The 17,143-nt window shown below is 54.4% G+C and overlaps 1 protein-coding gene across 8 annotated transcripts in view; it reads left to right on the top strand.

Annotated features, from left to right (window-relative positions):
* Positions 1–17,143, top strand: part of AUTS2 (activator of transcription and developmental regulator AUTS2) — a 1,079,185-nt gene that overhangs the window by 993,753 nt on the left and 68,289 nt on the right. For all 8 annotated transcript variants that reach the window (XM_032872387.1, XM_032872381.1, XM_032872385.1 and 5 more), the window contains one exon: positions 8,681–8,732. In XM_032872387.1, the coding sequence (XP_032728278.1) occupies positions 8,681–8,732 (52 nt within the window). The remainder of the gene's footprint in view (positions 1–8,680; positions 8,733–17,143) is intronic.

The following is a 17,143-nucleotide window of genomic DNA, read 5'->3' as shown; positions in this document are numbered from 1 at the left end:
ACAAAACCAGAAAAACATGCCTCTGCACCAGTAAGAAACTATTCCTGTGGTCCCGGATCACAGTGTGGGCCTGTTTAAGTCAGAAATTACAATTCAGTGCATCAAAATGACATAATTAGGAAGCACACTATTTTACGTTTGAAGAAGTTAAAACTCTTTCCATTAGGAGGTGGAGGACATCTGGAAGCCTGGTGAACTCCTGGAGGGTTTTGCTTGACTCAGGATTGATTTTACCACCTATCAAGAAGATGCACATGGCTCCCAACTCATCAGCCTTCTTAGTGATCCAAGCTTATACAGTCTCCTGTTTGACCCCGTCCAAAAGGGCTGTTTGCCTGTGTGAGTGGGGCTCCCTAGTACAGGTGGTGTGTTTTCTAGGACAGGTGTCATTCCTGATTTTCAGGGGTGGTTCTCGTGGTGGTTCTCCTCATCAGTGAGGTGGTTTGCGTCAAAAGAATCCAGCAGACGGCATGGCCAGTGGAATGGCCATTGCAACCGTACTAGAATATACTTTCGTTTTGTTGGCCTCCCCAGGAATCAGAAACAAGTGCCATCTTCGATCATGAGAGTCAACACACAGAGCCACTAAGTGAAAGGTGCCATTACAGACAGGCACCCTGGAGGTGTGGGTACTGTTGCCCCATACCTCAGATGAAGATGAAGAAACTAAGGTACGGAGAGTGGAGGGACTTTTTCCAGGGTCTCACGATGTCAACCAGACACTGCCTCTTAACCTCTACCCAAAGAATGGGTAGAAACTTGAATTCCCAAAACTTGTAGAGCTTTAGAATTTGAAAAGATCAATCTCTTAGAGACAGAGAAATAACCCAGGGGGTGGGGTGACCTCTTTCCCAAGGCGAGTTTTGAAGACAGAATCCTGGGTTTTCTCTTCTCTCTAGTGGTCTTCTTATACCACATAATTTAAAATACAGAAGCTCGAGGGGTTCCTGGCTGGCTCAGTCAGTAGAATGTGCAACTCTTGATCTTGGGGTCGTGAGTTTGAGACTCACGTTGGGCATAGAGTTGACTTAAAAAAATAAGTAAAATATAGAAGTGCAGACATTTTCATAAAGACCTCCTCTTGCTTAACCTCTCTCCACCTGCCAAGAGTCACCAACCATGTTCTGTTAGGGAATGCCTGAAGTTCATTATATTTCGGAGAGAGGATGCCACAAAACGAATGAGTTTTTCTTATAACAAGATGCTCTACAAAAGGCCAGAATTTATAAGAAATATTTTACCAAAAATTTTTTTAATCTCAGTCTGGTAATTTGTGATACAAATTGAACCAAATCACATTTTAAGCTTCAAAACTTTGCCATTTAACATTGATTTACATTGATTTGCCATTAGTTTAAAAACAAATCTTTAGCTGTATTGTGAGACTTGAGAATGATGACTCTGTATTTTAATTTTGCTTGGGTTTGGTCTGTGTTTGTTTGTTTTTAAGTTTTAGCTGGAAATCCTAAACTTGACTAAGGTCTTTGGTCTTATATTAAAATTCCTCTTTGTTCCTGAAATAACTGATCTAACGCTGGGAAGACCGTTGAGTCCATATTCTTGTTACCTGCATCATGTTAGGGTACCTGCCTTGTAAGACTTGCCTTCCTGAGATCCGGTTCAGAAGTGGAAGGTGATGTTAGAGAAGCCGTGAGTGCTTGGTATGTTAAGTCTTCTGAATATGACATAGTGGCTTCCAGCCACCTTTTTTCTTTTATTAAAGCTTCATTTATTTTAGAGAGAGTGTGCATGCACACAAGTTGGGGAGAGGGGCAGAGAGGGAGAGAGAATCTTAAGCAGACTCCCTGCTGAGCTTGGAGTCTGACTCAGGGCTCAGTCTCAGGACCCAGGAGATCATGACCTGAGCTGAAACCAAGAGTAGGACGCTTTACTGACTGAGCCGCCCAGACACCCCTGCCTGCCACCTTTAGGTGAAAATGACAATAAAGGGAAGCCAAGTTTCTCAGGGAAAAACCACCACCACCACCACCGCCAAGTGATGAATCTTGGTTCTTGAAAGTCAGACCTCTGACGGGGATCCAGCCACCCTGGGGTGATCATTCTTTTTCTTTTCCTTTCCTTCTTTCTTCCTTTCCAATGTTGATATTGATTCCCGTCCTTCCAGAAAGGAGGGGCCGTGGAACAACCCGGAAACCAATCAGAATGGACTCATGCATGTGTCTGGGGAGAGGCTGAGGAAGGGAGCCAGCCAGATGGTAGTGGTGGCCTGGCGGGGCCAGGGTCACAGGCAGGGGCCAGGGGACCAACTATGGACACAGTGTGTACACGCCAGTTCTTCGCGTTCTCTAGAGGCTTGGCCATTGGCGTTTCCACGTTCCTCCGGATTCCAAATCGTCAAAATACAGGGACACATGCAGCTTTCTCCCAGGCTTTTCTGAGATCCAATCCTTGATAATCAGATGACGGTCTAATGCAAGGCATGGTGAAGTGTCAGAAAGTCTGCCGCATAAAAGCTCTGCGGAGGGCTAAGTGCTTGTTTTCGTTGGTCAGCTAAGTTCCCCGTGCTTTTGTGCATCTCCGTTTACCCTGTGGGGGACCTGGCAGGAGCTCTGGCAATCTCTTCCCTGTAATATTGATTTTATTAGAGCAACAAGACAAGAAAAGCGTCCCATCCTGATTGCCCCAAAAGAAACAAGATTTTAATGTCTTTTCTTGAAAATTTAATGTTTGCCTTTGAGCTGTCTTCTTACTGCAGAAACCGCTTCAGCGTGAATGCCCCTAGCCTGAGGGCCTCAGCTGGGTTTTGTGACATCTTATAAGCAACTGGAAAATCCAAGTCCAAATGCATGTCTTTGGCCAAGGCACCCTTCCTTCTGACTTCTTTGGGGGTAGAGGTAGAGAAGAATGGCTGTTACATTATACACACACACACACACACACACACACATTTATTTATTTATTTTTAAAGGGCCTTTAGAAACACCACACAGTGCTACCAGCTGGGGAGGGGATCAGGCTCAAGAGAGAAGAGACCCCATTTCCAAAATCCCTTGTATATAGAGGTTAAAGAAACACATGCCATACAGCAAACACCCCCTCTTCTCCCTCTTGAGAGGTTTTTCAGGAGCGCCATGAAATCAAACTGTGATGGATGTTGAACTTCAAAGAGGTGAGGAAGGGACATTATTGCTTTAAGCCAGTCTCCATGGCATTTGTATGTGATGTACGTCTCTCCCAAGCCCCGTTCCTTCCTCTCTGCTCCACTGCGCTGCAGGTAATGGGCACCAGCAGGGACATCGGGAGCTGTGGGCTGCCCTCACTCCCCCTGGTGCTCCCCGCACCACCCTAGAACCCTCCCTGGTGTGAGCTCGCCTTGTGTGCCCCTTTCTTTTCCCTGGTGCTGGGAAATCACAGCAACTTTTCCTGGTCACTAAGGAGGGGCCCTGCCAAGCTGCAGACGTGGAGTTACAACTCCAGAAGTTTGCAGAGGGTCTCCTCATCCCCATGTATGGCCTAGTACCTTTTCGGGGCCTCTGTGGTCAAGAGAGCCGGTAAGGAGGCCAGAATTCTGCAGAGGGCCTCCCAGGCTAGACCGCAGGGAGCTGGGCATGCTCTGGGAGGAGTGGGTTATGCAGAGGAATCCACCCAACACCAAGTTCATGGGCATGGAGCCCCCATGCCTTCCTTTCCAGACCCTACAGGGGGCCCTGGGGTACACCGTGGCCATAAATGATAGAACGATAGTAACTGCGGCCCATTTCGTGAGGCTGCGTATCCTTTCATCCCTTCCCTGCATCTGGTGGACGCTGGGGGGACCGGCCGGCTGCACCTTTGCGGCTGTGAGGCCTACAGATGTCAGTGGATGGGAAGACTAAGGGGCCGGGGTGTCTGCGATGGCCCGGTCGTGGGCTCCATTGTCCCTGGGACTTAACCGACTGCATTTAGTCTTTGATCGTGCTGGGGTGAGGTTAGAGGAAGAGCTCTGTGTTCTGACACTAGACTCTGCCCCCCCCCGCCATGTTCTGCAGCGTACTTGTTGCTCTGTATTGAGCACCTACTGTGTGCCGGGCCGTCCCCGACGCACACCGCTCTGCAGCCCTCACAGCCGCGCACCGAGCCCGCTCTCGGCGCCGAGCGCGGCCCCGCCTCAGCCCAACCCCAGGCCGCGGGCCTCGTGGCCTTCGCCGGCCGCCGCGCAACGCTGGAAGCGGCAACCGCGGGGAGGGCGGGGAGCGCTGCAGTTCCCGGCGCGCCCGCCCGCGGGGCCGCCCGCCGTGGGGACCCGGGGCCCGAGGCGCGGGGGGAGCGACAGCTGTCGACGTCGCGCCCGGACTGCGCCCCCGCGGGGCGGCCCGGCGCCGGGGCGAGAGGAGGGGCGGCGCGGGGCGGGGCGCGCGGGGCGGGCCGGGGGAGGGGCGGCGGCCGGCGGCTGGGGCTCCGCGCGCCGAGGAAGTCCCGCTCCCAGCGCCCGAGCGTCTGCAGGAGGCGCGCTCGGCGCGGTCGGGGAGCGAAGTCCGGAGCGAGGCCCCCGGTGCCGCCGCCGCCCGTGCTGCCCCCCGTGCTGCCCCCCGTCCGGCCCGGGAGCCCGCGGCGGCCGCCGATGGAGTTCACTTGAGCCGGAGCCGGCGGCAGAGGCAGGCGCCGCAGCGGAGCGCGGCCCGGAGCCCAGCCAGCCCCGCGCCCCGCCGCCCGCCAGCCCCGGCCCGGAGGCGCCGTCGCCCCGCGCCGCCCTCCCCGCGCCCCTGCCGCTGCCGCGCCCGCGAGGCCGCCAGACAAGGGCTCCCGGAGCCGCGGGCTGCAGCGCGGCGGCGGCGGGGCCGGGAGCGGTCGGGCCGCGGCGCTGCTGGAGAGGCGGGACCCGCGGCCGGGGAGCCCGAGGCGGCCGCCGGGGAGAAGCCGCCGCCGCCGCCGCGCGCCCTCCTCCTCCTCCTCCTCCTCCTCCTCCTCCCGCTCCCTCCTCCCTCCCTCCGCACATGGTCTCCTTTGTCCTGTCGCCGCCGCCGCCGCCTCGCTCTTAGCTCCGCGCGCCGCGGCCGCGGCTCGGGCCGCTCCTCTCCGCCTCGCCCGGGACGCCGCTCGGCCCCCGCCGTGCCCGGCCGACCCGCGCGCCGTAGGAGCGGCCCGGAGGCAGCGGGCGGGCGCGGACCGGGCTTCCTCCGCCCCACCGCCCGGCCTCGGCGGCGCTGGATGTGCGGCGGCTGCTCCGGCGCGGACCCGGCCCCGCGCGCTCGGACCCCGCAGCGCCCCGAGGACGGACTTGGGGACGCGGCCGGAGCCGCGCGTTCCCTCCCCGTGCACTCGACCGCCTCCTGGGCGCTGCGATCCCCGCACCGGGGGCCCCGCGGAGGCACCGGACCATGAACTTGGGGCTGACAGCGCCGCTTGACCCCGTGCGACCAGGTAATGCGGCCCCGGGGGCGCGGCCCCTCGCCGCCCGCCCGCGCTCGGAGGGGAGACGGCCGGGTCGGGGGTCTTTGTTGCGGCGGCCGGGCCGGCGGGCAGGGGCGGCGGGGGCGGGCGCCTCGCGTCTGGCGCGCCCGGGCCCCCCTTCGTCACTCCTCCTCCCCCCGCCCTCCCCCTGCCTCCCCCGCCGCCCCGCCGCCCGCCTTTGTACTTTCCTCGGGGCCGGCGGCCTCGGCCGGGAGCGGCGGCGCGGTCGTGCCGGGCGGGGCGGGGGCGTGGGGGCGGCCGCCGACCCGGCGCCTCCCGTCCCGAGGGGCTCAGGTGACCGGGGCCGGTGGCGCGGCGCGGGGCTGCGGGGCCGGGGCGGGGGTCCCGCACGCGGTGCCCGCGGAAGCCGGCGGGGCTGGGGCTCGGGGCCGGCGGCAGCGGCTGCAGGAGCCGCGCGGAAGTTTCGGGGCGGCTTTCGGCCTCCCCTGGGCCCCCTCCCGCGGCACGCTGCAGGGGGGCTCCCCGGGGTCTGCGGCCGGGGGAGCGGAAGGGCCCGGCGCCCGCGCGGGTGCGGAGGCCGGTGCCTGCCCTGTGGTCCCCGCGCGTTCCGCGCCTCCGCTCGGCTCCACCAACTTTCCGCGGCCGCCGAGCCGCTCGTGCGCGAGGACGGACCCAGCCCCAGCGCGGCGCGGCCGGCGCGGTTTTCGTCGTCCGCCCCAGCCAGCCGCTTCCCGCCCTCGCCCTCCGCGCCCAGCCCGGGCCTGCGACCCCGGCGTGCGCAGGGCCGGGGGTTTCCGGAAGGACGGCGGGAAGCTGCGGGGCCTGCGGGCGGTCGCTCGCGTGCGGGGCAGAAATAGCCGTAAAAGTTAAAAACAGGCGAGACCGGCCGCGAACGGCCCCGGGAGCGCAGGGGATCGCGGGCTCCTTCCCCAGCGCCGCGGACCCGAGCGCCCGGAGCCGCAGAGCCCGCACGAGCGCCTGGGAGGCGGAAGCGGACCTGGGAAAGTTCGTGCGGGAAATGTGGACCGTTTTCCTGCAGTTTCCACTCTGGTCTCGGGCCGAAGAGCCGTTCTCGCTCGTCCAGGGCAGGGGCCCGCCATCGCCTCGGCCACCCGGGCGGGAGGCGGGGGACCCAGCACCCTGCTGGGATGAGGCAGCGCCCCGGGTGCCGAGGCCTTCCGGGGGGTCCCTTCCCCGCTGCAGGCCGCGGCGCCGCCGGCGCGGTCACGCGTGGTCCCCTGGGACCTGCCGGTTGGCGTCGCAGCGGGCACAGCCTCCGGCCCGCTTCGGGGCGAGGACCCCTAGCCGCCTCCGGCGATCGGGGCGCCCTGCGCGGCCCGCCAAGGCGGCCGCCGCCGGGAGGAGTTGCGGACAAGCGGAGGCCGGTTCACCTGCAGCTCTGCCGGGTTTGCCCGCGCGTCGCACGGCCCGAGCGCGAACAAAAACTCAGTCGGAGCCGCTTCCTTCCCTTACTTGGGGTGCAGTCATGTGTCGTCCCGTTTCCTTGGGCCAGCGAGACGCCTCTGAATAAGCAGTCCCCGTATCTGCGAGGGTTTTTGCGCTTTTAAGATGACTTCATTCCTGGGCCTTCTTTTTTTTCCTTCTGAATATTTCAGCTGGAGTTTATTTTTCTCAGCTATGAATTTAGCACAGCCCTTCCCGTTTGAACGAAGAAGTGCTTTCTTTTCATCCAGGAGTGGTGACATGCTCTTATCTCAGAGTTTCAGCAGGGGAAGCTCACGTTCCTAGAAGCCTGGCCTGGTATCACGATGTAACAACCCTATTCCTGTCATTTTGGCCTTCGTAACAATCCTCTTGATTTGCTTAATGGATATCTTGTTTCCCTCCGAATGCCACACTTGTTTTTTCCGGAGGCTTATTTTTATGGGAAGCTATTATCGTACACAATTTAAATTTAATTACCTTTAAGATGTCAGGAAGGCCTTTGGCATATTTTCTATTCATGCAGAATTTTTTAAAAAGCTCTCCAGGATTTATTTTAAACTGTTTATGCACAAACGTGTACGCAGTCCCACACTTTACTCCTCCTTTTCTTTTTCTCCTGCATCCTTAAATTTTCCGAACCATCCCCTACGGAAGCTTTAAAGAAAAAAAAAAAAAAAAGGAAAAAAATCCTCATAATGAAAATATTTTATGTCTCTCTGTATCCCTTGCATCAAGAACTAGAACACGTTGCCCAGATAGACACAAGAATATCTGTTTTTCATCAGCGTAGCACAGAAAGGCTAAATTGAGTATCTTCTTTGTCCCCCAAAGCCAGCCCCCGAGTCAGGCTATGTGTACTTCAGATACACCCTCCCCGTATTCCTTACAGTCCCCTCTGTATTTATCCAACATCCTATGCTTTGCTTTGTCAAAACATGCATCTCTATGTATAAAGTGTGAAAGGCAAGTAATTTACAAGGGTTGCGTGGGAAAAACGGCAGAGACCCAACATCGCCATTGTAACTTGAAATGCAGATCCGTCTTCGAATTCCATAGTGGGGATGCCGATTTTCGGTTCAATTGTTTAAATCCTCTAGAAATTCTAGAAATATTCCCTGCTTCTGCAACGTTGCAGCGTTCCCTACAAACCAACTTCTGTTTATTTTCCAGCATATGAGTGTATAATTTACGGTGGCTTTGCTCTCACTGTTCAAACAGGCTTCTTTCACTTTCCTTGAGCCCCTGTAATAATTAGAATACAGGATTTCTGGAAAATGGAAAGGCTCTAGTGCTGATGGCAGGCATAGTCTCCGGCTGTGGGCCGGGTCAGCTTGCTTCTGTTTCAACACCAAGGTCATCCTGGTTACTGGGAAGAACAGGGATCTTGAGGTCATCGGATGAATCTTTAAATTAATCTCTGGAAGTGCTAGTCAACACTTTTTAGTGAGGAAGGGCTTAACGTTAAATAATAGGCATTTCTGGTTTGTGAAAGAAAACTGAAAAACAGGCATGTCTGCACGTATCACGGGGAAAAAGTGCCATTTCTAAAATAATGATCTGTCAACGAAATTGCAAAATCACTATGTGAATGAGCTGAATTGCTTTGTGTATCATCTCATAGAAATATGTTTTGCACAGATAATATGTCTAATAAGGACACGTTTTTGAAAATCAAGATTTTTCCCCCAGCACAGAGCTGCACTGCAGGTCCATCTCCTGCAGTCAAACAGCACCACCTTGTGGACAGTTGGGGGAAGCAGCTGCTTTCCCCTCCGGCTGTTCTAAAAATGTAGTGAATTGATTTAAAACTCACGGTAGTGATGATGCTGGTGGCGGTATCTGTGACCGTAATAACATTTTTTCTCCCTCTCTTGTTTTTCAGGCATCAGATGCCAGCTCTGAAAAACTCTTCAATACTGTTATTGTAAACAAAGGTAAGACACCGGAATTCCGAGCAGTGGCTGGGTTTGGGTTTTTGTCTCATTGTCATTGCCTAAGAAGTCCGAGTAAAACACAGTCTTTCTGTTTTTCGTTCTGGAGCCGCTGTCCATATTTTGTGTTTTTGCTGGAGACAGAATCCGTATGCTTCTGGGACGTGTGAAGGAACGGTTTATTGTAACGGAATACGCTGAATCCTTATTCAAATTGATTGGACGGAGAAATCACCCCCCCCCCCCCGTGACGTTAATGTAACGTAGGAAGCCGTCACGGAGAGTAAGAGTTCTCAAAATGCCTTGACTTCATTGTTACTTATCAACTACCCAGCAGTCAGAGAACCATAAACAGCTGATTTGTTCTGCGGTCTCCAGTTACCCGTGGGTGTTTAGTATGCACGGGATATGGCCATAAACCAAGCCTTACTCTGCTGTGGGCTTTCTGGAAAGTTAATAAACGAGCAAGAAGGCAAAATTTAAATATGTGCTATCCCATTAATTTCTTCCCAACTGCAGTACGGACTAAGAGAGGCTAATCATGGAACAGTGCATAAAGGGAAAACTTCTCTTAAATCATTGCCAATAGGTTTCTGGGCAGTTTTCATTTGTAGCAGTGTTGTTGGAAATAATGAAACGTAGGGGAGTCTCTCATCACTGGCGATACAGAGGTGTGTAATTTGGAAGGTGTAAGTGATATAAACCGTTCCATCTTTTCCTCTTTGCCGTGGAACCTGATTGAGGCGCTGGTGTGGTGATTGCTAAGTGGAGGTGTGCTTTCTGGGGTCATCTCGGGTCTGCGGTTACACGGCAGAGTCCCAGTAGCGCTTGAACAGAACCGGGCCTCCCTTCGTAAAGGGGCGACGTTGGAAGCCACTTCCGACATCCTGTCCTGCGCCTCGGCTAGCATTTTTGCTCACTGGTTAGTAAGACACGTTTCCAAGTGCAGCAATTTTGGGCTCCTGGATTATTTTAGAATTGGAACCCACTGCAGTTTAGAATCGTACGTTATGTTTTGCGTTCCCCTGAGGTGTATGTGCTGCTGTGATTGCCGTTCCTCCCAGAGTTACTGTCACATTGAATTTTTATCTTTTTTATTGCGTAATGGACTATTCCAGTTTTATATTTCATCATATTTTTTGATGGACGGAAAGTTTGTACCAATTTGTTATCCATGATGCTAAAAGCCCAATAAAAGACGGGTGCAGCTCACAGCATACAGGGCATCTCTGCGAAAATGCCAGTTGTTTATTGCTCGTTTTGATGAGGGAAGAGGATGGGGTAGACCCTGGTGGATCTGGGAGAGAGCAGTGGGGAGGAGGAGGAAGAGGAAGAGGCTAGCAGGACAGGTTCCCAAAAGGTCTTAGGTGTCTCAGTGACCACTGGTTCCCCCTCCCCCCTCGGGGACCTCCGGCATCTAAGCCGCCCCTCCCTCTTCTGCTCTGTAGCTCCAAAAAGCTCTGGAATGTCTTTACCCTTCGGGGGATTGGCCTTAGAGCGGGAGCTGGCCCTGGGACCTGCGTTCAGGCCCTCGCTGCCCTCCCCGAGTTGAAAGGGTCTCTTCAGGGAGGTTGAACAGTGCGTGATGAGAGTCCCGCCCCCCCAGCCCCGACGCCCCCACTTCTGTCCCCCTTCCCTTCCCAATCAAACGTTTCCCACATTCTTATTTTTGTTTACTTACAGAGTGTGATTTGTGGCATCCTATTTGGTTGTGAATAGCCATCCCCCTGACAGGGTGCCTTTCTTCTGAGCTGCTTTTCTGGGGGTGATTTAGTTGCCTTGAAAGGATTAACGTTTCTTTGTGTATACTAAAATCAACATAGGCTTTTTCTGAGCTTTGCTTGGGAAACCATACACAAATAAGCATTTTAGTCGATGGCAGATTATGCCTTTGCCCCTTATTTCCATCAAAATGGCCTTTCTTTTCTCCTCCCGAGTCTCCCTTAATGCCTTATGCTAATTCCTGTTGGTAACATGAATGACAAGGGAGGTATCAATGCAAATCCAGGTGCGGTGAAGTCGACTGGCTGGTCCCCGGCCCCGCCCTCCCCCTGGAGAGAAGGAGATTAGGGGGGCCAGGGAGGGGAGAAAGCTTGGGGACAGTTTTGTTAAGGGGATTAGTATTCAGGCTGCTAAATATCAGGAAAACAACTTCAAAAAGCGATTCATTGTGTAGTGATAATGTCAATAATTGCTTCGAGACAGGTGCACGGAGTCCCGATCCCTGCCTGTGGGTTTTGCTCTGTTTTTACTCCGGGTGGTGGCAGGGTTTACCGGATGGATGGGTGACGAGGCCTTCAAGGAACTGTCAGCTTCATGCACATCAAGTTCAAGTTCCCCTTCGAGGCAGCCGGCCTGCCTGCAAGTCAGGTCTCCCGTCTCTGTGCGGTATTCTTAGCCAAGAGCACCAAAAAGCGTTTGGAAAGAAAGGGTGGATTTATATCGGGTCACAAACGCTACGGGCAGAAGATTGAACAGCCCGGGAAGAGGGCAGGGACACGGGCACGTGCACGCCTCCCCCTCCAAATGTTGGAAGCTACCTCTTGCCTCTCCCTCCCGGGAGCCCCACCGCGTTCTAGCCTTCGAGAAGTGTGGCTGGGAGCTGCTGGGGAGATGACGCTGCGGAGCCCGGTGGCCAGGCAGATTTGGTCCATAAAATTTCTCCGCGGGAGGGAATCTCACAAGCTGATTGTGGTGGGGGCGGGGCGGGGTGGGGGTTGGGCGCAGCCCGGCTGTGGGGCTGAGCAGTCTGGGGACCAGACTCCAGCTGAAACCACGGGGCCAGGACTCAAGTCCTGTCAGTCTGTCTGAGCTTCGGTGAGCCATCTCACCTGGTTAGGTGACAGTTGTCAACCATCTCAGGACCCCCGGTCTCTGGTAGGGACGAAACAATGTGTCGGGAAGGGGGAGGGGCGGAAACAGCAGGTACACGGGGCTTCCTTTGACTTTTCTTCTATAGAGTCTGTCCGGTTTGAGAGAGAACCGGGACGTTCTTGTGTTTGGGTGATGCGAATCACTGCTTTCTTCTGGTGCCTTTAATTTCCCGTTGTAAAAGGAGCTAATCAGACAGTTGCTTGCGCACGCCCAACGCCCGGTGAGAGCCTCGCCTGTCAGAAGAGCTGGGGAGGTGAGCCTCGAATTACAGGTTGTGGGGCTGTGGACACGCAAAAGAAAACAAAAAAAAGAAAAAAGGCTTTAACTTTAATCAAGGTCGTGGTTGCCTTATTTAATCTTCATGTGTTTAAGTGTTTACAGGATGTTCATGGGAATTTTATGAATCCTTCTGTCTTTGTGAGTCAGCCATCTGCCAAAGAAAAAATTAATTTTCCCAGGGAGACAGACGTACGCAGAGAGAGACTAACTTCTTGTCCATATTCAGTTGGTTGAGCTGCTTTGGGAGCAACAGGATTCGAACCCCAAAGTCTGGACCATGGAAACTTCGGAGGAACCCTGCGGTCAACCCAGGGTCTCCTGCCAGTACTTACTACCCTGTCTTACCCCTTTGAGGTCCTCCTCGCTGGTGGTTTTGCCACTTTGCCGTATAGTCAGAAATGCAGGAAACGAGGGCTTGGCGGTAGGGGACCATCTGGCCGAGGTGGTTGATCTCCCTCAAACTCTGGGCGCACTCCAGGGCAGAGCTACCTGAGGGGGAAAGCAGCAAAGAAAGGGAAGCCTGTCAGGGAGGCAGGTGTTCTCTGGAGCCCTCTGTTTACAGGGACACCAGCCCTGCTGTGGGTCCACGTTCCAGGCTAGGGAAAGACGAAAGACCTGGAATCGCTGCCCCGTCTAGGCCCTGGAACCCTCTTTTCCAGGATCTCGCCTGAAGCCAAGGCAGGTAGAGCAGATGGGAGGTGGTCACAAGGTGACGTCACCCCACGACTTGCTCACCCCTTCTCTCTTCCCCTTTGTCTCACGTTGTAGTGTTGGGCCCTCCAGGGGACGGGCCTTCCCTCCCCCCAGCCACCTGTTAGAGAGCTGGGCCCAGCCTAATGGAGGTCTTTGAAGTTCTAAAGTGGAGACTGTCCAGGTGGGAATGAGGCCCTTTGCTCCCGCCTGCTGTGAGCACCCAGGGTCTACCGAAATGCCAAAGGTGCACCCACCCAACCTCCTCCTCCGTGGGACCCCACCCCTGAACCCAGGTCGGCCGCGGGAAATTCTGATGGACACGAGCCCACGATCCTGAGCACCAGATGGAACACCGGGGCCTCCTTGAGCTCTCCCTGACCAGAGCTGTTTTTCCTCTTCCAGGCCTTACCAGACTATAGTGGACACACAGCCTGTGTGTGGGGTCGATTTTGCACTGAGGGTTTCCAGGGGGCACAGATGAGGTTAGAGCCTTGAAATCAGTGAGGCCTTTTGGATATTTTTGGCAGTGTGGTTTTACCAGCAGCAGAGAAGGAAAACCTCTCTACAAAGATTGGTGGAGGGGCCCCTGGGTGGCTCCGTGGGTTAAAGCCTCTGCCTTCGGCTCAGGTCGTGATCTCGGGGTCCTGGGATCGAGCCCCACATCGGGCTCTCTGCTTGGCGGGGAGCCTGCTTCCTCCTCTCTCTCTCTGCCTGCCTCTCTGCCTACTTGTGATCTCTGTCAAATAAATAAATAAAATCTTAAAAGAAAAATAAAAAATAAAAAGATTGGTGGAGATTTGAGAAGATGAGGTGGGAAAAAAGCTACTAGAGGTAGATTCTGCTTGGTGGGATGAAGTTTGGTGACTGGGCACCTAATAAATTCTTCAGTGGCGACCGTCTCCCCTCATTCATTATGTGTAGACATAAAAGCAGAATTCTTTGGTTTGGTGACAGGAAAGTTAGGGAAGAGTTCTGTTACTTCTGGGGCCACCGTTGGCTCTTAGGAAAAACCCATTCCCTAAATAATCCTGTGCTTGCTTTTTTGATGGAAAACAATACCGTTGACCAGGGGCATAGCTCTCTTTAAAAAAGAACAGATGGGTGTAGAGTTTGAAACCCGGTTATAAGGAACCTGTGGAGATCGTCTCACAGTTCCTCGAGGGGTGTTGGGTTCAGGTGTAAGGAAGACGGGACGGAAGGGACATTTCCCCTGTACAGAAGAGGAAACTGAGCCGATGTCAGCTCTGTGAATTCGTTCCATTTTTATAATGTCTTAAATCCTAGATAAGGGACACACAGACCCTTTTTCTTTTTCTTTCCCTGGACCTGCTTTGTACCATTTCAGAGCAATTTCTTGGGTCTTTAGGAGACGTCTGATGTGTGGGAAATTAAATACTATTGAAGGGTAATTGGTGCTTGATTCAGACAAAGGAGTTATGAGTGGTTGAGGTCCTCCTACCCTACACCGCAAATAGCAGGCAATCAGCCCCTTTGTAATGGAAATTGACCTTCCTATAGGAGCCAGACTCTCACGTTACAGAATTTGTTGTATAGAATTATGCCTTAAAAATTTTTTGGAAACAGGTGCTCTCTCCAGTGTGTGTGAAACCAACCAGGAAGGGCCTAAAAATACTGCAGGTTGTGAGGAAAGGGTTTTCCTCTGGATGTCTTTCCATTACCTGTTGACTGGTCTTCCCCGGGCCTTAAGGTGGGGAGATGCTGGGTAGTTACTGGATCCTGTCCCTGGAGTTTGAGGACAAGGGTGGACGATTTGCTGAGCGAGCACACTGGTCTCCCTGGTGTTTTGGGAGAACCTTGGAGAGCTTTGACAGTGAGGCCAATCTTCCACATGAAAAGTAGGCCAGATCCTTGGGTCCCGCGCACCCCCGTGAGCTGGAGGGGATGACAGCGTAACCCATCTCCCCACCCCCGCCGTTCAATCAGATGATCACACTGCACTCTGATTGCCTTCGAGCCCACTAAAGATCTCCTCGCCTGCTTTGTCCAGCTGATCGCCGCCTTCCTCTGGAAGAACTTTCTCCATACCCGGCAATATGGGCCCAGAAGGCTTCAGCGCTGCCAGGGCCCTCCCTCCAATTCATTCTCATTTAGGGTTTCTCTTCATCAACGCTGCGGAATTCGGTTGTCTCAGAAAGTGCAACACACGCGTGGGCAACTGTTGGGATAAAAAACACCACGTCGGCCCTGGGGAATCTTCAGGGAGCGGCTCCCCGGCAAAGGGCCTCGGCACGGGTACGACTTCCAGGAAGAGGGCTCAGCCCCGGGCCTGCGGTTTCCTGCACGTGGGAAGCCTGTGGCCATGCCCCGGCCTCTGGATTATTTCTAGTTTCTGACAACTGCAGAAAAATGTTGTTTTCTCTGAAAATGTGTGTTTATTTAACTAGGTTTCTTTTTGCCTCACAATCTGGATTCTATCCAGTCAGTTACCACTCCAATTAACTAACAATTATTTAACATTAACAGTAATTACAGACGCCAGTTAAGCGCCTACAGATGTCAACTGTTAGCTTTGTACCTAATCACTCAATGAAATGGAGAAAGTTCAACAAACATCAATTAGCCAAGCAATTAGTATGAGTTAGGAAAGAGCATGTTATCATGTGTGAGCTGATTCAATTTATTTTATTTTGGCAGTAAAACACACACAGGCAAGCGGCAATAAGTTCCTCCGATAAGATAAAACGCTATTGTTTTGCATCTTACACGAGAATCCTTTCCTTTCCTGTGCACCAGTCAAATACACTCTTGCCTGGAATTTATTGAACAAACAGCATTTGTCTCAGTCGCTCAGAAAGCCCGGCAAGTGCCCAGGCTCAGGAAGCAGCTTTGGTGCATGATGGACCTGGCGAATCCGCCGCGTGAGGACATGTCAGATTGCGGCAGAGACGACCGACTCCCACTCAAGGAATCTCCGCGCATTTCCGATTCTCACAGGTTTATTCCCAAACCGGCGGTGCAGTGAGCGCATCAGGGATGGTGTTAATTTCACGGGGCCCGAACTGTCGCTCTGCTGTCTTCGGTTTCGCCCCGGGGCCAGCGTCAACGTGTTTCACGCTCTCGCCCGGCCCGCACTTTGGGGGGAAAAAAGGCGGAAAGGGCTCTCAGTTGGAGACCTACTGTGTGAAGGCACCCACGACATAAAAACCTCCGGGGTCTTGATTCAGAGATTTCCGCACGGCTCCTGCACCCCTGCCCTGCAGACGTGACTTCCGTCAGCTCGCTGGGACGGTGCATTTCAAGGCCTGGTGGTGTACGGTGGCCCCAAAGTCGGTGTTTGGAGGTTCGTTTTACCTCCAGGTGGAACGCTGGTCCCTGTAAGGGGTGGTGCCTCTGGTTCCCCTCCTAGAAACGATGTCTTACTAACTCTTGAAGCCCGTGGACAGGCGTGGAAGGAGCCCGGCTTTCCTGGGGTGCCGTGTCCGGTCACCGTGGACGCTACGAGCAGAATTTTCCATTCGCGCAAACCTCGCAGCATTAACGGAATCCCAGAACTGGAACATCACGATTCTGCCTGTGTAGCTTAGGGTGGGGAGCCCCCGTGGCCGTGTGCTTTTTTGTTGTGACCCTCGTTACCCACGTCCGGCACTACAGCAACAGGGACCGTCCTGGCTGGCTCCGAGGGATGTCTTTGCCCGTCAGTCCACTGGGACTCTGTCCATCCACTGCTGCGCGTCGGGCCGCGGGCTTACAAGCTTCAGTGTCAGCTGCGGACCAGCTGCGCTCTACCTTGTCTTGTGCTGGGACCCAGCCCCAAACGGCAGCCCCCGTTGTGCCGATGGCTAGTTCGCTTGGTCAAGGGAGAAGAGCGGGAACAATGCATCTCCGAGTTTCAGCTGGTGCTGGTTCTGGCCTCCTCCTCGGCCGGCACAGGTCCCCAGGGCTTCCTCCACCGCATTGTTCTGGGCTGTCTGACATGCCCAGGACGTGGGGAGGATCCTGCCCTCAGTGGGGGAGGGGCTCACCTAGGCCTTCCCGGTGGCCCGGGTGTCCCCCAGCATGCCAGCACCCAGGCACAGCTCGTCATAGGGCCACTAATGTGCTCCCCTGGGATAAGGCCGTATCCCTCCACGTTTGTACCCCCCGCCCGCTCCTGTGCCCGTCCAGGGACCGATCTGTACCTTCAGCCGGATGTTATTAGAAGCGACTTCGGGTTTTCGAGCGGGGGCACTTCCCTAGCAACCGATGACACAAGCACGAGGCCCAAATGCGCGCGGAGGCGGGAGGGGGGCCTGTTAATAAGGAGGAGTGTTCTGTGGGCGCTCACATCTTCCCTGACCCTCGTAAACCTTGTCTCACGAAGGAGGAGGCTGAGAGCACATCATCGCTTTCTCTGAGAGCCCTTCTGGAGAGGGCAGCGTCTCAAGTGTGCCTGTTAATAGACTCGTGTGGGAGGCGGTTATATTTGGATGCCTTTAAAAGCCACTTGGAAAACATTTTCCCCCTCTTATCTATCACCTTTCACATCTCTCAGCAGAGTAACACTAAAACCTAATTTTAGCCAAGATTACATCACGTTCTCATGATCTGTGTATGGCCGGGAGAGGCTT

This window comes from Lontra canadensis, unplaced genomic scaffold (genome assembly GCF_010015895.1).
Source record: "Lontra canadensis isolate GAN:19392208 unplaced genomic scaffold, GSC_riverotter_1.0 scaffold45, whole genome shotgun sequence".
Taxonomy (NCBI): Eukaryota; Metazoa; Chordata; class Mammalia; order Carnivora; family Mustelidae; genus Lontra; species Lontra canadensis.
Note: the sequence above shows the minus strand (reverse complement) of the source record. Positions and strands in the feature narration are given on the sequence as shown.